This window comes from Ahaetulla prasina, chromosome 2 (assembly GCF_028640845.1).
Source record: "Ahaetulla prasina isolate Xishuangbanna chromosome 2, ASM2864084v1, whole genome shotgun sequence".
NCBI lineage: Eukaryota > Metazoa > Chordata > Lepidosauria > Squamata > Colubridae > Ahaetulla > Ahaetulla prasina.
The window spans coordinates 129,344,637-129,365,217 of record NC_080540.1 but is presented as its reverse complement, the minus strand read 5'-3'; the positions used below and the strand labels follow the sequence as shown (position 1 = coordinate 129,365,217).

Sequence of the window (20,581 nt, the reverse complement as noted above, 5' to 3'; positions counted from 1 at the left end):
GGAAGGCATGTGGAGCAGAACATTTGAAACTATTTCTTCATGCACAAGTTCCCATTATATTTTTTCTTCCACTTTACCATCATCACCAAGGAGATCACCAAGGACATCATCAATGGAACCTACAACAAACCAGACAAAATAATGAGTAGAAAATTCTGGGAAAGCTGAAGCAAATTCAAGACCGTATCTTGAAAGGAAGACCCCAGACAGTAGTTGTGAATAACAAAAATAAAGTCAAGTCTACATGGACACCATATAGAAAATGGAACCAAATAAAATGACTACAGAGTATATTACAGAATGTTCTGAAAAGCTGGTTCCAATTGGATTCGGCAACGAAGTGCTGAAAAGCAAGGTTCTCATAAGGAAAATGTGTCCTAGAGAGCATAAATTTTTCAGTGTTCCCAGATTAATGACATGGGGCTCCTGGAAATCTGATGGTCAGCTCATAAATAATCAGAGGATTCAATCAGAAATCTGAAGGTTTTCATGGATGCAATATGACATCCTAAAATATGGTTGTCCAACCTTTTGGCTAGCCTGAGCCACAGTGCGTGAGGAGGATTGTTTTTGGTCACATAAACTATATAATATAGATGATGTATTTAAATAACAAACTTCCTCTGATTTTATATATTTTTATTATATTTTGTGGGGCCGCATTACTAGCCGTCCAGGATTGCATATGGGCCACAGGTTGGACATGCCTATCCTAGAGTATAAGCAAAAAAGTAATAAGATCTTCCTAAGACAAAAAAGTATAGAAAAGACATCTGGGAATCTCCATATTTGAAAAATGACCAATCAAAGAAAACATGAAGCAGTTGGCCATAGCATAAAGTTTTTCTCTCAACTTTTCCAGCTAAGAATACTTGGCCCAAGAAAAAATGAAACCCCATCTATAGCCATGGAACATGGGATCAACCCATCTTCTCTAGCATACCACATCAAGTTTAGATCAGCTACCCAATGTATGATGAACTATGAGTGATTGATCACACTTTGTCAAATTTTGTTCCTTCTGATTCACTTCTCCTGTAACAGTAAAATAGTAGTATATCATATTTAGGAGTTTTTTAAAAAAACAACTGGCTTGCCTGAAATCCACAGAGCAGTCTGCTTTATTTTTGGAATGAAACCAATTAAAGATTGCCAGTTAATTTAATATATTTTAGATGTTCAGTGTCAACCCAAGCTGAGCCCATATCCATTCTATGTTATCATTTATTTTAGCTACAGCAGTTGAAATACATAACTATCTGGATGCATAGACAACATTCCCAAATTACCGTGGTTAGGTCTACATCAAAACGATACCAAATAAACCAAATATGCTTTAACATATTTTACCCAGTTATAATATTGGCATCATGTTCCTTTTTAATCAGGGTTTGGAATGGGTTGACCAAAACAAAGTTGTGTTGCAAGCTGATAAGTTATGTAAGTTATGACATGGAAGCACTGTCAAATGCAAAACACGCCTCTCAGTGAGCACAATGTCTGCAGATTCTTTTTCAACTCTCTCGATTTATGCCACTTACCTAAAACGATAGGATGCAATTCAAATCAAATTTTTTGTAGCAAAGCATATATAATAGAAAACATTTTCTTTTGTACCTTTGAGTCAGTCTCCACTCCAGGCAAGTGCCTGGAGAAGTCAATACAGGTTACCCTCGACTTACCACCCCAATTGAGCCCAAAATTTCTGTTGGTAAGCGAGACAATTAAGGGAACTTTGCCTCATTTAATGACTTTTCTTGCCATAATTGTTAAGTGAATCACCGCAATTGTTCAGTTAATAGCACAGTAGTAAAATGAATCTGGCTTCCCCATTGACTTTGTTTGTCAGAAGGTTGCAAAAGGTGATCACATGACCCCAGGACCCTTCAACCAGCAGTTGCAACCTGCAACCAGCAGTTGCCAAGCGGCTGAATTTTGATCAAGTGACCCTGAGCAAGCGGCAACAGATCGTAAATGTGAAAAATGGTCGTATGTCACTTTTTCAGTGTTATTGTAATCTTGAATGGACACTAAATGAACTGTTGTGAATCAAGGACTACCTGTATAGTTTTAGTGGCAGCATTTTTGGAATTGATTTGCCTTTGTCTTCTTGCTATGACTGACAAAGAGAGACTGGTGGGACTAGAATTCACAACAGCCTGGTGCTTGAATCACTACACCAAACTAGCTCACGTGTAATTACATAAGAGTCATCAAATCAAAACATGGCAGAATGAGCACTTTGCCATAGAGATGAAAATAACAAGAGAGCAATCTGACTGCCCTAAATCCTTCAAAGTCCCTTTTGGAGGTTCTGGATTCTCTTCCAAGCACAACTGCTACAAATTGGTGGTATCATTTTCTGATATTCTGAGGTACAAAACATTTGAACATTGTAGTGCAAGTCCTAAATTTAGTTTGATTTAATTTTTAAAAAAATCAAAAGAAAGCCCACAGTTTCCCCCATCTATCTCTGCTCATAAGCATATGATCCTGTCCACTCTGGCTTTTATTTCTCGAAAATGAGTTAGTGCAGCCTCCCCTATGGATCATCTTTGATCTTAATGATAACTAGAAGAATTTAATTAAATGCATCAATTAAAATACTGCTAAGAAAAAAAAACATTGCATGTTTTATTAGTGTATTTGGAAACACAATTTATCAGGATGATGGTGCTATTTTTTTTATTATGTAACTACTATTGAGAAATGCCTGTCTTTCATCCAGGTAACCCAACTGATCTTATGGGAGGTATAGGAGTTGGAACTTCAAAGCTGCTCTTGATGCAATCGCTTGAAACTGGCTTCCAATGACATCACACAATCCATTGGAGCAATGGCTAATACTTAATGGATCACAAGAAAGTAAAAATACAAATGCACTTACTTCTTAAACTTTTCTTAAGTTTCTTTGCCTAAAGAAGAAAAAGGATAAATATTTGGTTAGAAAGAGGGCAAATTGTCAAACCTGGATTAAATCTGGAAGTAAATGGATACAAGAATGAACATTTATGATCCTTTGGTTCTCTCTCGTATAAACCTTGAACTGACCTATATTTCAAGGTAATTTCTATTCAATCCAGATCAGTTTACCCAAATATAAATTAGATTTTATTTATTCTAATGTGAATACATTTTACCCTGAAAATAGGAACAATATACAATATACAATTCTTTTTTATTTATTTATTTTTTATTTAATTTTGTCATAACAGTATACATAAACATTGTCAAAAGTAAAAAACATATCATGAAGAATATATATATATATATATATATATATATATATGTCTTTGGTTGTTCGGGTTTTCTCCCGTGTAAAATTGGAAGTGTCTTGGCGACGTTTTGACGAAGTCTCATTCGTCATCTTCAGGCTTCAGCTTCGTGCTTCTGGGAGCAATGTGTGATCGCAGCTGTTTCTTCCTTTTAACTGCTAGTGGGGTTTGAACTGATTGGGTGGGAGCTTGGCTGTGCTCTGATTGGATGGGGTTTTTCTGTGCTCTGATTGGGGGTGTGTCCTGTGTTGGTGGGGGCTTGGTTGTGCTCAGTCTAGTCTGTGCTGCAGGGGGATTTGAGCTGGTGAGCTGCATAGCTGTTGTTTGGCTTTGTGGTCGTGCTACATCTTCATAGTGGGTGTCAGTCTGCTGCATGAATGGATTGGAGGGGTTTGAAATGGCTAATGTTGCAGCTGCGGTCTGGCTTCTGGTCCTTGGTCGTGCTTCATGATCAGTGTGGGTTTGGGTCTGCTTTCTGGGTGGATGTGCGGTGGTGACATCCTGTGTGGACCTTGTGAGTGTGGGTCTGGTGTCATTCCTCGTGTTAGGGACTCGTTTGTCAATAAGGCGGGTTTCAAATGGCTGGTAGGCGGAGGTGTCATCTCGTTTGTTCATGCTGTGTGGGCATTTTCTATCTCAATGGCTTCTCTGATTATTCTGTTGTTAAAGTGTTCAGTTTTGGCGATAGTTCTGGTCTTTTTAAAGTCAATATCGTGTCCTGTGACTTTAAAGTGTTGGACCAGGGAAGAAGTTGGTTCCTCTTTTTTGAATGAGTTCTTGTGTTCTTCAATGCGTGCACTTATTCTTCTGTTGGTTTGTCCAATGTATGTGGTGGGGCAGGCGGTGCATGGGATTTCATATACTCCTTGATTTTCTAACTCAATTTTGTCTTTGGGGTTTCTTAGGATGGTGGATATTTTTCTGTTTGTGCAGAATGCTGTCTTGATGTTGTGTTTGTGGAGGATCTTGCTGATTCTCTTATATATGGGAGGAGGGCTGTGCCGTTTTCTTGTTCTCTGTCTTGGATTTTAGTGGGGGGTTCTTTTTGGATTAGCTTGGTAATCTTATTTGTTTGGAATCCATTGGATGTTAGTACGTTAGTGAGAGTGTCTAGTTCGGGTTTTAGGTGTTGTTCATCAGCTAAGCATTTTGTTCTGGAGATGAGTGTCTTGGCTACGGAGTTGATCTGTGCTGGGTGGTGGTGTGAGAGTGCGTGCAGATAGCGGTTTGTGTGTGTTTTCTTCTGGTAGATGGTGTGTCCTAGGGAGCCATTGGGTTTTCTGTAGACTAAGACATCCAGGAAGGGAAGTTGGTTATTAACTTCTGTTTCCATAGTGAACTGTATTTTGGGGTGTAGGCTATTGAGGTGTGTGAGGAAGTTGTCAAGTTTTTCTTTCCCGTGTGGCCAGATTATGTAGCACGACCACAAAGCCAAACAACAGCTATGCAGCTCACCAGCTCAAATCCCCCTGCAGCACAGACTAGATTGAGCACAACCAAGCCCCCACCAACACAGGACACACCCCCAGCCAATCAGAGCACAGAAAAACCCCCATCCAATCAGAGCACAGCCAAGCTCCCACCCAATCAGTTCAAACCCCCACTAGCAGTTAAAAGGAAGAAACAGCTGCGATCACACATTGCTCCCAGAAGCACGAAGCTGAAGCCTGAAGATGACGAATGAGACTTCGTCGAAACGTCGCCAAGACACTTCCAATTTTACACGGGAGAAAACCCGAACAACCAAAGACCTATATACAAACACCCGTGAAAACCTCAGAAAACAAATATATATATATATATATATATATATATATATATATATATATATATATATAATATGCATTAGCTATATTAATTTGATATAATAAAGGGAACAATAGGACAGGAACGGTAGGCACTTTTGTGCTCTTATGCACGCCCCTTATAGTCCTCTTAGGAATGGGGTGAGGTCAACAGTAGACAGTTTTTGGTTGAAGATTTTGGGATTTTGAGTAGAGACTATGGAGTCAGGTAATGAGTTCCAAGCATTAACAACTCTGTTGCAGAAGTCATATTTTCTGCAATCAAGTTTGAAGCGGTTGACATTAAGCTTGAATCTATTTTTTGTTCTTGTAATATTGCGATTGAAGCTGAAGTAGTCATTTACAGGAAGGATATTGCAATAGATGATTTTGTGTATTAAACACAGGTCATGTCGAAGTCGACGGAGTTGTAAGTTTTCTAATCCCAGGATTTTAGTTTGAGCTTCACTGATGAAAGTATCGCACCCTGGTACTTTTCAAACACATCAGATATCATTCTGCACAATCCGCAAAGGTCTTGGAATAATCAGACTTGCATTCTGAGCAGAAGAGACTTGCCACATTGTCTTGCAGCCTTTCCTTCCAGCTTCCCAGTTGACTTTGCTTGTGGAAAGTTCACAAATAGCGATCATGTGACTGAAGGGCACTGCAGCCAAGTACTCATATTACAATCACGTGATTGTGGAGGTACTGCGAGACCTAGAATTTTGAGGAGTGATTGCAAGTACCATTTGTTCAGCGCTGTTGCAACTCTGAACAGTTACTGAAGGAGTAGCTGCTAAGCAAGGATGTATGCCCTTGTATGCATGCCTATGATCCAACAGAATCAATTGAACACTACGTTCATTCTTACCATCTCATGGTCTCCAATTGCATTGCTGTATCTCTTGCAAGTGATTTTCTCAAGTTTTCTTCATGTATAGACATACGTCGATCAACAATTTCTCCAGCCTTTCTCACTTACAATGCAAAATAAAATATAATTTATTAGGATTTTTAAAGAATCCTATCTGATATTTATAATCTTACAGCAGCATTTTAATCCTGCAGCAGGCCCTATGTATTTGTTAGACACACTGATTCATTAAACAGCTGACCACATTATAGCCTAATAAATTGTGAGGTCTCACTGTGGCTGTTTGCACAACATTCAACATAGTTAATTTACTTAATCCTGACTGTGTGAGCCATAAGCTGCCCTAACTGGGTTTGGATAACATAGCAAGCTAAAATATTGCTATGTAGTTTGCAATTCTGTCTGTTGTGCAAACTCAGCTTGTGAGCTTCCCACTATCACCCAGTCTCACACAGCTTGTACAAACTTCAGAGCTTTCTAAATCCAGTAGTCTAGAGGGTCCAAAATTTGGGGCTCTCCAAATTCCCATCATCTAGTCCAATGGTAGTCAACCTGGTCCCTACCGCCCACTAGTGGGTGTTCCAGCTTTCACGGTGGGCGGTAGGGGCATTTTCCTTTTTTTTAATTTGACTTTTTTAAAAAAATTCATAGCATTATTTAAAAACATTTTCAATAGGTTTTCATAAAATTCCTCATGACAATTTAAATTTCTGAAAATATACTATTTGTATCACCCGCGCATAAGTTCAGTTCATGTTATGTAAGTGAAACTAAATGGTGCTATAGTGCGACCGCAAACAAAAGAGCCTCATCCCAGAATAGCTCGCGCATCTCCCCCCACGCCACCTGTAACAGACAAGCAGAGTGGTAGCCGGCGCCCCCCCCAAACCCAATCCATGATGCGCGAGAGGCATGCGCAGACGACAATACATGGCACATTACTGTGCAACCGGTGGGTGGTTAGAAAATTTTACTACTAACAGAGATACAAAAGTGGGCGGTAGGTATAAAAAGGTTGACTACCCTGATCTAGCCCAACATACCAGAGCAAAGAATGCTTCCTTAGCTAATATACTACAAAATTTCTTTCTAATGGCATGTGACTATCATCAGATCAACAGGTTGCCTCCAATACTTATTACATCCTGATAGTTTGTCACAATTTTTCCTAATTAGTGTCTTACAAATGTGTAGGACCTCAGTTTTTACAATCATCCAGCCACTTAAGAGGCTCCAGTTTGGGGAAGGTTAATCTACAGTTATGAACAAAACAGGCCACTGAAACTGAGAGCATAGATACTGATGATAGAAGTGTGTGTCCTTGTTTTCATTCTCTGTAGGTGGAGTTGGAAGAAGGAATTTTTCCTAAATATAAGATTCTCTTATACTATTATTACTATTTCATTAAACTTGTATGTTGCTTCAGGGACTCTGGGTAATTACATTATGTAAAACTCTTTAATTTAGATACATCTAGAGACAAGACACTTCAGGAATCTGCTACCAAAATTAGTGATCCAAAATTAGTCAAGCTATAACAGGGGCAAATTTTGTTCTAATTGTTGCCAAGAAATCTACAAGGATGTGTCAAAGAAAACACCAGAAGATAGATAGATAGATAGATAGATAGATAGATAGATAGATAGATAGATAGATAGATAGATAGATAGATAGATAGATAGATAGATAGATAGATAGACAGACAGACAGACAGACAGACAGACAGACAGAACTATGCACAGTTACTGTAGCTTTATAAACCCAACACCCCTAACCAATGGCTTACTAAATGAATCCAATTACCTGCATTTGCACAATGGATTGAAATGTAAACAGAATTCACATAATTGCATCCTAACCAACCAACCACATTGCAGATTAGCCGGTTGTGTAGCAGGCTGTGTGTTTCGACCCGTTCATGCTGATTAAGTTTGTCCTAGTTACCGTCTCCACTCAGGATGCCGGAAGCCACAATGTGTATCGAATCAAGCCGTTGTGATCCACTTTAATGATGGTTGCAGTTCCCTTGCCTTCTACCTACGGCCTTCACCATTACTTACTGGAACACAACTCAGTTACCATAGTAGCCAATGAGCAGCTCTCGCTACAGAGCTCTGTGCGCTCTTCCCCGCACAGAGCAGAATCAATCGTCTAGTCCTCGGACTAGGAGCCGCTTAGAGATCCTCTGAGATCCCCCGTTTACCCGCCGCCCTTTCCCGTGTTCTCCTTTGAAAAGGGAGAACAGCCTACCTAACACCCGTCTCTCCGCATGACCATCTACTTATCAAACCACGGACTCGCTTGCTCTCCCCCCCCCCCCCACAACCGCTGCAAAGCGTTTTAGGAAATGCAGACGGACCGATTCCCGCCTAACTCGGCCCGTGTGTTTGCCGGTACTGACGAAACAGGAAATACCGGGCTTCCTACCAAGAGACTATGCACGGAACAGGAGGTGTCTGGCTGTGTGCGTGATGGTGCTTCTGGAAAAGGAAATCGGTTACCTAAATGTTGCAAGTTTGAATTATTCCTGCATTAATCTAGTTTTCAGCCATTGCTAAAGCGTAGGCGGGTTTCATCCTTCTCACCGCCTACCGGCGGTGCGTTGCTAAATTGCTATTGTACTTAATTGACCGGAGCAGGATTGGATTTCAGAAGGGCCGGTGAGGACTGGTGATCCAGGGCAAAAGCACACCTCTATTACGCCTCCCCCCCCCCGACCCCGTCTCAAGGAAAGGTGGGGGAATGATAGCCAGCTAAATGCTGGCCCTTCACACACCCTGGCCTTTCACACAGACAATTCTTGGAAATTATTCCTAATGACATTTATTTTATTTATTTATTTTGTCACACAGTATATATAAGCATATATATATGAGTATGTGTTAAGTTCGGGAAGTAACGAGGCTGGAGACCAGGGTAGTGACAACAGCTCTTTAATATAGGGTGAACCCAGCAACAGGCTGGGGCAAAAACCTCTCCTTTTATACAGTTCTGTTGGAGGCTTCGTCCAATCAGCAACGTGCTGATTTCCCGCTCAAATATTTAAAGGCACAACTGTTAATACATAACACTCCTCCCCTCCCAGAAAACACTTGGTCTTATTTACATATTTATTCACATGTTATTTTTCGACGTAGTCACGCAAATAACCTGGGCGTCTCCTAGTTCTTTCTGACCTGCGCGGTTCAGTTCTGGGTGGTGTTTTGAGCTGGTCGGAGGGGCTGTTTTCTCCTCCCAGCTCTTTCTCTAGGCCATCGGGCTCTGGATTATTGGCCGACTCTTTTTCTTGGCCATCCGGCCTTGGATTAATTTTGGAATTTTCCTTGCTGTTTCCCTCGGGGACCTGATGGCGTCGCTGGAACTCTGGGACCTCAGCTAAGTCTTGCGCCTCCCCCGGGTCATTGTCGGCTGTGGATTCAAAGTGGTATTGGTCATTACCTGTCTCTGTTGGTTTGGTTTGGCCAGTTATTCGTTTCCTTAACTGATCTATGTGGCGCCGCCACATTCGGTTGTCTGGTAGCTCTACCACGTACGATTTTGGCCCTGTTACTTTTGTTACTTGTCCGGCGACCCAACTCGGGCCGTCCCCATAGTTTCGGGCCCACACCCGGTCGCCTATGCTCATTTCCCTTGTTTTTTCTAGCTCCCCCTTGTAACCCTCGGGTGTGTAATGGGGGTTCAAACGGTCAAGTGGGCACCCGAGTTTTCGTCCCATTAGCAATACGGCTGGGCTTTTCCAGTGGCTGTGCTTGGGGTTCTGTGCTGGACGGCTAGGAAAAAGTCTATTTTGTTTGCCAGTCACCTGGCTTGAGCCTGGACAATGCCTCCTTAGCGCCCGGACGGAACGCACTGCAAGGCCATTCGACGCAGGGTGGAAAGGTGCAGAGAGGGCATGTCGGATGCCTCCCTCTGCCAGGTACTCTTCAAACTGGGCTGCCGTGAATTGGGGCCCATTGTCGGACACCAGAGTGTCCGGCAACCCGTGAGTTGCGAATAGGTGGCGCAGGGTTGCGATTACTGCTCGGCTGTGGTGGACTTCATAAGTATGATCTCTAACCATTTGGAAAATCGTCCACCACCACTAGGAACGTTTGGCCGTGAAAGGGCCAGCAAAGTCAATGTGGATTCTTGACCAAGGCCCTTGGGGCTTTTCCCATTCTCTGACTGGGGCTGTTGGGGTAGCGGTCTGGACTCTTGGCAAGCTTGGCATTTCCCTACCCTCTCAGCAATCTCTGCGTCCATGAGTGGCCACCATACATAGCTTCTAGCTAACCCTTCATCCTTACGATGCCTGGGTGACCTCGTGGAGGAGGTCCAATACCTTGCCCCTTAACTTAACAGGAATTATTACACGATCACCCCATAACAGGCACCCCTTGAGCCGAGAGCTCATCACGTTTCTTAACAAATTCTTTGAACCGTTCGCCCGGCGCAGCGGCCACCCTCTGTACCCAACCGAGTACAGTCCTTAACACAATGTCCCGGTATGATGCCCGAGCCACTTCCTTTGATGTGACTGGGCCAGAGTCCAACGAGTCAATAAGGAGGATGGGTGTCCCGGAGTGGGGTCTTGATCGCCCTGGCAGTGGGCATCGGCTCAATGCGCCTGCATGCCCCACTTCTTTCCCGGTCGATGTTGCAGCTTGTATGAGTAAGCGGCTAAAATATAGTCCATCGAGTCAAGCGTGGCGAAAGTGCCACAGGCGTTGGCCGGTCGCCAGCCAGTAATCCCAGTAACGGTCTGTGGTCAGTCACGATTTCAAAATTCCGCCCAAAGACATACTCATGGAATTTTTGACCCTGATACAATGGCTAATGCTTCTTTGTCTAATTGGCTGTAGTTCCTCTCTGGGGAGGACATCGTTCTAGAGTAGAACGCTATAGGGGCTTCTGTGCCGTTTGGAAGTCTATGGCTGAGTACAGCCCCCACCCCATAAGGGGACGCATCGCAAACCAGCACTAGGGGTAGTGAGTCGTGATATTGGATGAGCAGGCTATCACTTGAGAGCAGGTTCTTTACTGCTTCAAAAGCCCTATCTTCTGACTTTCCCCAAGACCAAACAGTATTTTTCCCTAAGAGCCTATGCAGCGGTTCCGCAACGGTTGCTTTGTTCTTTAAAAAGACCGCGTAAAAATTAACCAATCCCAGGAATGCCTGCAGCTCTGCTTTGTTTTTGGGCGCTGGAGCCTTCCTAATTGCCTTAACTTTGCTCTCAGTAGGGTGAATTCCTTTCTTATCTATCCGGTAGCCCAAGAAATCGACCGATTCGACCCCTATCTGACATTTATTTGTCTTGACTTTTAACCCGGCTGTCCGGAAAATGCTCAAGACCTTTCTTAACCGCTCCCCCAATTCCTCCATGTTTTCCCCTGAAATTAGGACATCATCGAAGTAGGGAACTACCCCTGGGAGCCCTTGCAGTAGTCGTTCCATCAGGTTTTGGAACAGCCCTGGTGCCACACTAACCCCAAATTGCAATCGGGTGCACTTGAATGCCCCCCTGTGCGTCACAATCGTTTGGGCTTCGGCTGTGCGGGCGTCTACTGGCAGTTGTTGGTAGGCTTGGGCCAAGTCTAACTTTGCAAAGACTTGCCCTTGCCCCAAGGAGTGCAATAAATGTTGCACCACGGAACCGGTGCAGCGCTTTTCTGTAAGGCTTTGTTAAGCGTCGCCTTGTAGTCAGCGCAAATTCTAATTGACCCGTCCGATTTGATGGGGGTGACGATTGGCGTCTCCCACTTTGCGTGATCGACTGGCACCAAAATCCCTGATTAATGAGCTTGTCCAGCTCCTTATCAATTTTGGTTTTAGGGCAAAGGACTCTCCTCGCCTTAAGCCTAATGGGGGCTACCTGGGGTCTAAGTTGAAGGAAATAGGGGTCCCTTGTACTTGCCCAGGCAGTCCTTGAAGACATCTACGAACTCGTTAAAGAGAATGTCTTTCAAATTGCAGTCACTTCTGTAGATGCCAGTCACTCCCATGCCCAGGGCACGAAACCAGTCTAGTCCCAACAGACTGGGCAGAGTTCCTTCGACGATCGTGATGGGCAGGGTCTTTTGTGAGGGCCGTACTCGACTCGGACGGAGGTGGTCCCTCGAACAGGGATGCGATTCCCTGGTAGTCGTGCACTCGTAGCCGCTTGTGCTTGCAGATGGCGCCGCGACGGACGGCAGCGACTTCGCCAGGGTGTCCCAGGACATGATGGTGATCGCTGATCCCGTGTCTACTTCAAGCCTGCACCGTACTCCTCGATCTTGGGCTTTGTGAAAATCTTCTTTTCCACTTTGGTTGAGGCGGCCTATAATGACAGTCGTTTGGTTAGACTTGCGCCTTTCTTGTTTGAACCAATCGCGGGCCGCCTTTCCGGTTCCGCGCTTTGATTGGCCGATTTGAATTTTCGGCGGGAAGGTTGGGCCGCTCTGCAAACCTGAGCTAAGTGTCCTTTCTTCCCACACCGGCATGTTGCGTCTTTAAACCTGCAGCGTTGGCGCTGATGCTGCCCTCCGCAGCTTCCGCACTCGCCACGGTCCTCAGTGTCGCGTTTCTCGGTCCGGCAGACCCTTCCTCATCCTCGCCTCACCTTCGGATTCGGACTGAATCTCCTCCTGGTGTACTGGCGTTGGCTTTGCGCCGCCTTGGATTGAAGAGGCTTTTGCAGAGTCTCTGCTGCTTTAGTAGACATTTCGTGTGCTCTGGCCTCGCCCAGAGCGGTGGCTAGTGTCAGGTTGCTCCTGGCTAGCAGTCGCCGCCAGAGGCGGATGTCCTTGACCCCTCGGATGAGTTGCTCGAGTAGCACTTCGTCTAAGTCTCGGTATCCGCAGTCCTTGGACGCCTTCTTAAAGCGCCATGTAGTCACCGATGGACTCGCCTCCATCTGTCTACGTTCTCAATTCAAACCGCTGCACGTATTTGGACGGCGTCGGTGCGAAATGGTTCTTCAGCAAAGTCTGCAGAGTCGGCCACGATACCGATTGTATCGGCGTTGGCTCTGCCAGGGCTTCCGCAATCTCGATTACCTCCGGCCCGCAATGGCTTAGAAGTAAGCCCGTTTGCGGTTATCAGGATCCCTGTAGTTCGTTGGCTTCTAGAAAGCTTTCAAACGGGTCATATATGTTCCCATTTCTCCTTGCCGGGTTGTACGGTGCGGGTGGCGTGTTTGCCATTTCCGCTTTCTGCCCTGAGTTTGCTGGGTTCGGGACTAGCGTGCTTCAGCTCGGTTCTGGTTCTCCTTAGCCTCGAGATCCCACCTTCGTCGCCAATGTTAAGTTCGGGAAGTAACGAGGCTGGAGACCAGGGTAGTGACAACAGCTCTTTAATATAGGGTGAACCCAGCAACAGGCTGGGGCAAAAACCTCTCCTTTTATACAGTTCTGCTGGAGGCTTCGTCCAATCAGCAACGTGCTGATTTCCCGCTCAAATATTTAAAGGCACAACTGTTAATACATAACAGTATGAATATGTAATAACTATATTAATTGGATATAATGAAAGGAAACAATAGGACAGGAATGGTAGGCACGATTGAGCTCTTATGCACGCCCTCTTAGGGATGGGATGAGGTCAATGGTACATAGTTTTTGGTTGAAGCTTTGGGGATTTTGGGAAGAGACCACAGAGTCAGGTAGTGTATTCGAAGCATTAACAACTCTGTATTCAAGAATTGGTCTAGCAAATGTTTTATATGCTCTGGTTAGTAGTGCGCTCTCACAGAGAGGGTCTTCTCAGGGTGCTGTCCGCCAAGCAATGTCAGCTGGCGGCCCCCAGGGGAAGGGCCTTCTCTGTGGGAGCACCTACTCTCTGGAATGAACTTCCCCCCCGGTTTACGCCAATTACCCGATCTTCGGACCTTTCGCCGGGAATTGAAAACCTATCTATTTTTCCAAGCGGGACTGGCCTGAATTTTAAATTTTTAAATTTTAACAATTTTAGTGGGTATTTTAATATGGTCAATTTGATGGTTTTAATTTCGGCCTTTACTGAATAAGTTTTTTAATTGTGATTTTAAGTTTGTATATTTAACTGTTTTAATGTAGGCTGTACACCGCCCTGAGTCCTTCGGGAGAAGGGTAGTATAAAAGTATGTATGTATGTATGTATGTATGTATGTATGTATGTATGTATAAATAAATACATACATACATACATACATACATACATACATACATACATACATAAATAATAGTGTAGTGTTTTTGGAGAAGCTATGCAAGATTAGGTTTACTTTTAAGGCCTTTTTTTGCGATATAGTTAGTGGGCTTTGGCACTTAGATCGTTTGATATGAAAACTCCAAGATCTTTAACAGGGTGGGGGTCATCAGTAAGGTAATGTCCATCAAGCTTGTACTTAGTGTTAAGGTTCTTTTTTCCAATATGTAAGACTGAGCATTTGCTGGTTGAGATTTTGATTTGCCAAGTTTTAGACCATTCAGATAAAAAGTCAAGGTCTTTTTGGAGGATAGCTGTATTGTTGGCGGTGTTAAATAGTTTGAAATCGTCAGCAAAGAGAACACAATTACTTGTAATATGGTCACAGAAATCATTAATGTATAATATGAAGAGTGTTGGTTCACGAACGCCTTCAAAAGAAAGCTAAGAGAACCGAGCCATATTTTTCTTTCTTACAGCCTTTAATATTGCCCAGTTTGCTGAATTTCCGTAGCACTAACTGGAGCTGCTGGTGGCACTGCCATCTTGCCTTCTATGAACATTATGTGTCATATCTGTACCCAAGATCAGTTGCTTCACCCTCTCATCTTTTTCTTTCCAAACTAGAAAGCCTCATACCTTGCAACTTCTATCTATAGCAGGGATCTCCAACCTTGGCAACTTTAAGCCTGGAGGACTCCAACTCCCAGGGGTTCTGGGAGTTGAAGTCCACCAGGCTTAAAGTTGCCTAGGTTGGAGACCCCTGATCTATAGGATCTCTTTTCATCCCCAACCCTGCCCCCCCCACCTCCCGGGAAAAAATCCTCCACTTAAAATTAAATTTTTATCATGTCTTCAGTTTGGCCTGTCCCCCTTTGTAAGGGTTGTTTCTGACAACCATTTTTCCGTGACCTTTAACCTAATGAAAATTACACACCAAAAACTATTAGTAGGAATGAGCGGATGGCTTGGCGAACGCTCAGAAAAGTATGTTTTACTCTTTGAAAATTAGTTTATTAAGTACACCATATGTTCTGCACAAGATGTCAAATAGTCTTTTATTGCAGTTTTTCATTTCCAGTCAGCATGGTACACAGAAATCCAGTATATTAAGTACAGCTATATTAGATATATCAATAGTTAGGACATTACAATTATAAACAGTTTTTGTTTCAGTTGTAATTTTTTTTTCTTGCTCAAAGTTTGCAGTATAAGAGCCCCTTTAGCTCTTGAACAGGGATACATATCTAAGATGTCAACTCTCCAATGTTATGAAATTCCTTGATTCCTTGATCCAAGTCTTGATTTGTTAGTGAAGCTGAATCCAACCGATCTGCAATTTTCTCATGGTAGTTTCACACAATAAAATTCTACACAATGCTAAAATGTTAGCCTGCTAACAGTAATCTAGAGCTGAGGTCCTTTAATGTGGTTACGTATTCTCTGTAGCCTTCTGAGAGCCAGACTGTAGGCTGATGGGTCTACCAGTCTGGACCCTCTTCTCATCTATGATTATATAGGGCAAAAATCCATGTTCCACTGTTTTTAAAAAATGAGTGTTTCAGGGAAAAAGAATCTATGATTATAACCAGACATAGGAATCTTAAATAGTTTGTGTGGAGCAAAGATTTTCCCTCCCCAGTGGCTTTGCAGAATGGAAATGATGACCTTGTTTGCTATGGAATAGGACTCCTGACATTTTCCCATTCAATTTTCCTGAACACCCAGAGGACAAGGCAACACTTTTAAAAAGGAAAAAAAAAAGCGGCTTGAGAGAGATCTTGCCTCTGTGCTATAGACAGTTTTATGGGAAATGTAATATAGAACACTTGCATGCCATTTGGAATGCAGAAAGTGAAATTATACACAAACGTTAGAAATGACACATACTAGGACCGATTGCACCCATAAGGCAAAGAATCATCCATTCCTGGAACATCAAACAGTTATATACATACACACATAATATTTGTGCAAGGTCCCTGAAGCCCAATTCCTGACAAGGCTGTGAAAATCTTACGGCAGTAGATTAAGTGCAGGAGGGCTTTGACAACAACTGCCTCTTAAGGTGGCATTAATGCTAAAAAAAATGTGCAAGACCATTTTTAAAGGAGCTTCCGGAGAAGTTGCTTCTACTCAATAACTGCTTTCTAGAACTACTTAGTAGTGAAAAACCTGCTATAGATAACACAGCTTCTGCAGAGGCTTAAAAGGGTCACAGACTGACCCTTTTACACCAATCTATAAAGCTTTTCTGACTCATTAAAAAGGATAGTTTCTAAACATAATTAAAATTGCATTTTTATCATTGTGTTTTCTTGCTCTAATTCATTCAATATTAATTTTTCTTTAAAAAAAAGAAGACTACAATCACTATCCTATGGCTATTTGGATTTGCCAAGCGCTTCAGATGTTCATAGGGCAAATTATATTATTTCAAGAAACTAAAGTACATTCAAAACCAAACAAAATGTTATCACAGTTTTGCCTGCAATGGCTTCAGGTGTTTGTGGAAAGATTCATGGACCTAGGGGGGAAAAAATAAATAAGAGAGGGCATTAATTTTAAAGACATACCACACCTCGCTTCTTACTAGGACAATACATTTCCCAATAAGTGTGCACTGGACTGTTGCTTTAGTGATTTCACCTATACAAGTGCAATTGCCATTAAGAATAATACCATATCTAGTGAAAAATAATAGTATCAAATCCATTTCTACTAAGAGAGTAAGAAAAATGTCCAGCATTCTCTAGTGTTTTGGCAGAAAAAGTAGATTAATATTAGCTTCCTTATCCCAATAGCTTTATTGCTATAAGTATCCTCATAATCAGAGAAAATTATACAAGTATTCAAGAATTACATAAAATAAGCCATTTTCATCATTAGCCAACCCCCCCCCCAAAAAAACATAGCAATTTTAATTGACATTGGATAATCAGTTTATGAAGTTTTTGCCATTGTTTTCAATATGGCAGTCCTGGCTTCTGTAAACTAATTCCCCATTAGATCTAAGTAAGTTACAATAGGAATTCCTCCTAAGGAAAGCACAGAATCATAATATACTTCTGTAACTTCATAAAATAATAGTTTATGAATCTGCAGATGATCATTTGTGTACATCTGCAGGTTCATAAACTATATTTGTGAACTGGTTTTTAAATCTATGCATTTTTAAAATACTAGTTAATCACTTTTTATTTTATTGTAAGTCAAGGTAATCCTTGATTGAGACTGGAATTTCTGAGATTGAGACAGCAATTGAGACTGGAATTTCTGGCATTAAGCAATGCAACTACATTGTTTAGTGATGGCAAATTCCTGTAATCCTGTTACTGTGGTTAACCAAATTTCATGGTTGTTAAGCAAGGCAACTTCCTGCTGGCTTCCCACAGCTAAGTCTATGGGGAAACCAGCAAGAAGTTGCAAGTCCCAGATGGCTTACAAGCAGCCTGGCAGACAGGTAAGTGGATGCTGTTGGGTGGAGGAGAGAGGGAGGAGGGACTAGGTTTGGAGAGGGTTCATGAAGTGCATGAATGTCAGGAGAGAGGCAGTGAGGGCTCAGAGAAGATGTATGGGAGCAGCCAGTATGAAGACAGAGAAGCTGAAGGAAATTGTATGAGTGGGGAGATTTATCCCAGTGACTTGCAACCTTCCCTGCTGGCTTCTCCACTGATTTTCTGGGGAAGCTGGCAGGGAATGTTGGCGATCATGTGATCATGGGACACTGCTACTGGTCGTAAGTGCAAGCTGGCTGCCAAGGGGCTTCTTGAATGGCTGCAATTCTGAGGACCAGCCAACACCACCATTCATTCAGCACCTTTGTAACATCAGACTGTAGCTGACTGAATGATCATAGATTGAGGACTTCCTGTATGTCTTATGAGCCTTTAGTATCTGGTTGACAAAAGCAATTATGTACTTACCTGTGTTTTATTTAGTGGTGACTTCTTCGACCACTCGAACATATTTTCATATATGTTACCATCATACCGGCCAAGCACAGATCCAAGCACAGAATCACAGAAATCAAAGGAATCCACCAGAGCTACTGCATTAGGACGGATAACAGCCAAGAGTTCTTTTATACGCATGTTCACTTGAATTAGCTGGGCCTCTGTCAAAATGCCTCCCTGAAGCAAGAATAACAGTTCAAAGCAGTCAGAGCTCTACACCTTTAAGTGCTTATCAATCATTACAGGGAGCATTAATACAAAAGCTAATCTTTTAGATCTGTAAACAAATCTGACCTTTAATTCTAAATAAGCGATTAAGATTGCAAATGGGTATTGCCTGTATTTTTTTAAAATGGCATTGCTTTTCTTAAGAATAAAATTACTGTTATCATGATTAATGTTTATCTATTCAAATGTTCATCTACCAAACTTTTTAGGTCCTTCATATGATCTCACATAAAATACCTTCCTGCTCCCAATTTTAAGAAGATCCAGATTTAGCAAAGCATCAGTGATATCACCGTGAGATCTTTGGCAGCTATCCTGTGAGCTATGGTAAGAATTCAACCATTTACAGTTTTTATAACATCTTCATTTAATTTTGGAGGGCTGAAAATGTCATTTCAGCATAATATTTTCAATGTAGACATTGTAATCCCCAAGGGAAAAATACATGTTTATTTACATTCCATAAACAACTGCTTTGTATGGCAAAGATGTACTCCAAATCTAACAAAGGTGTCTTTGTTTTATCCATGATAATCTAACCTTGCCTTTATTATAAAATCCACAAGATTGCTCACTTGTTCCCTCCAGGTCTAATTAATTTATATCTCAACTAGATACTGTCTAACAGAACCATTCAGCTGAAAGTAGAAATTATTTACCCACCTGTAGAAAGTCTCCAGAGTTCTTTATAATCCCACATAAAGCATACAGTGAACACAAATTGTTAATGACAGCATGGACAGCTGCGTCACCAATTTCTGAAAGCTTCGCTGTAAACAGTTTGACCACCACATAGTGACAGTGTGCCTGAAAAAGTTAGATGACAGATTGAAGTGACTTCAAGTGTTGTAAAACCCAACAACTATCCAAGAGTATATATCATATTCTGATGTGCTACTGACCTCAGATGCTCGTACTAGATCAATGGAAGTCCGGTTCCAAGCATCTTCTTTGCTTTTCCGACGGTTCAGTTCAGCCTGTAAATTTTTTGCTGCAAACTCAACCATCCTGTATCATAGAAAAACACGAGCACAATTTATTATACTCGGAATTGAAGCCATAAATAACACTCAGCTAGTGACATCTGAAAATTGATATGGCAGGGATAAATAACCATAGCCTCAAATGTCTGATGGTTGACAAAGCCAAGGATTTAAAATCCAAACTCAATTCAGCTTTTATTCCTAGTGAACTTTGGCCTTTATTCCTAGTCTGTAAAATGAACAATAATTCCCATTCTCTCACAAAGCTATCAATGTAGATTTTGCCATTAAATGGAAGACAGTCTCATTCTTATGGCCTAAATGCTACTTTTAATATTGCTCTTAGTTGATCATAATAATGGATAAAACCAAGGCCTTTGAAGTGTTAGTAATAGTAACAGTGACAGCTGTTCTGGTTTACTTCTCCATTTATTTTACTTGCTGCATTCTAATATATCTTATTTTAATAGTAATAACAATATTTGGAACATCACTGCATGAAAAGTTATTTATTCCTTCTATTAGTCATATGTTGAGAATTGAGGGTAATATGCTATTGTTATTAATAATTTTATTAAGCTTATCAAGCTATAAAATAAAAAGGAACATGAAAATAGTGGGAAAATGGAGGAGGCGAAAGGGGAGATAAAGAAGTGTTGGATAAGGGTAGGAAAAGAAACACATTGACTTCTGACTCTTTACCACAGTAGAATAAAACAGTAACATTTTACTTTTGCATACTTAATATACACTAGCCATTTCTATAACAAACTTATCTCATCAGCAAAATCCAAAGTCAAAGGGTGATATAATGCTAAGGTAATTTGGGTTACAACTTGATTGAACATAATAATACTTTCCCCGTTTGGAATTTTAGCTATGTCTCAGTTCACAGTAGGGAAGCCATTGCATTTGACCTTGGCCAAAAGTGACCCCAGGATATAACTGTACAGAAGCAGTTTTAGTACCATTGCTCTGAAACAAAGCAGGAATGTTGGAATCTATTACATAACACTGTCCCTTTTTAAAAAAGAAAACGATGAAAAAGGGATTTGGCTTTTATTTTCTGGGTCAGTAGTAGTGTTTTTAAAGAGATTTTCAGGGGTACTACCCCTTGATCAATTTTTGAAATAACTGATCTCCCAAATCATGCTATTCTAAACAAATCTTTCTTTACAGTGTTCCATCTCCTGCGGGGCCCATTTCAAACCGTTCCATAAAAGATTAATTACTGAGCAGTCTGGCTTCTGCCTTGACCTCCTCTCAAACCTGCAACGTTCTGGGAGGTTCTGCCCTAGCAACATATAGTTGCTACATCCCAATGCATCTTTC

At 41.8% G+C, this 20,581-nt stretch overlaps 2 protein-coding genes across 6 annotated transcripts in view; both read right to left on the bottom strand.

Annotated features, from left to right (window-relative positions):
- Positions 1-8,239, bottom strand: part of FBF1 (Fas binding factor 1) — a 44,035-nt gene extending 35,796 nt beyond the window's left edge. For 2 of the 3 annotated variants that reach the window (XM_058165941.1, XM_058165943.1), the window contains exons 1-4: positions 7,740-8,239; positions 5,934-6,039; positions 2,888-2,915; positions 78-119 (exon numbers count right to left, since the gene is read on the bottom strand). In XM_058165941.1, coding sequence (XP_058021924.1) covers positions 78-119; positions 2,888-2,915; positions 5,934-5,936 — 73 coding nt within the window. In that variant the 5' untranslated portion in view covers positions 5,937-6,039; positions 7,740-8,239. The remainder of the gene's footprint in view (positions 1-77; positions 120-2,887; positions 2,916-5,933; positions 6,040-7,739) is intronic. The other variant, XM_058165942.1, reaches the window with a different exon arrangement.
- A 6,882-nt stretch (positions 8,240-15,121) lies between these two features.
- ACOX1 (acyl-CoA oxidase 1) overlaps positions 15,122-20,581 on the bottom strand; it is a 32,294-nt gene continuing 26,834 nt past the window's right edge. For all 3 annotated transcript variants that reach the window (XM_058165945.1, XM_058165944.1, XM_058165946.1), the window contains exons 11-14: positions 19,169-19,274; positions 18,930-19,073; positions 18,009-18,215; positions 15,122-16,609 (exon numbers count right to left, since the gene is read on the bottom strand). In XM_058165945.1, coding sequence (XP_058021928.1) covers positions 16,559-16,609; positions 18,009-18,215; positions 18,930-19,073; positions 19,169-19,274 — 508 coding nt within the window. In that variant the 3' untranslated portion in view covers positions 15,122-16,558. The remainder of the gene's footprint in view (positions 16,610-18,008; positions 18,216-18,929; positions 19,074-19,168; positions 19,275-20,581) is intronic.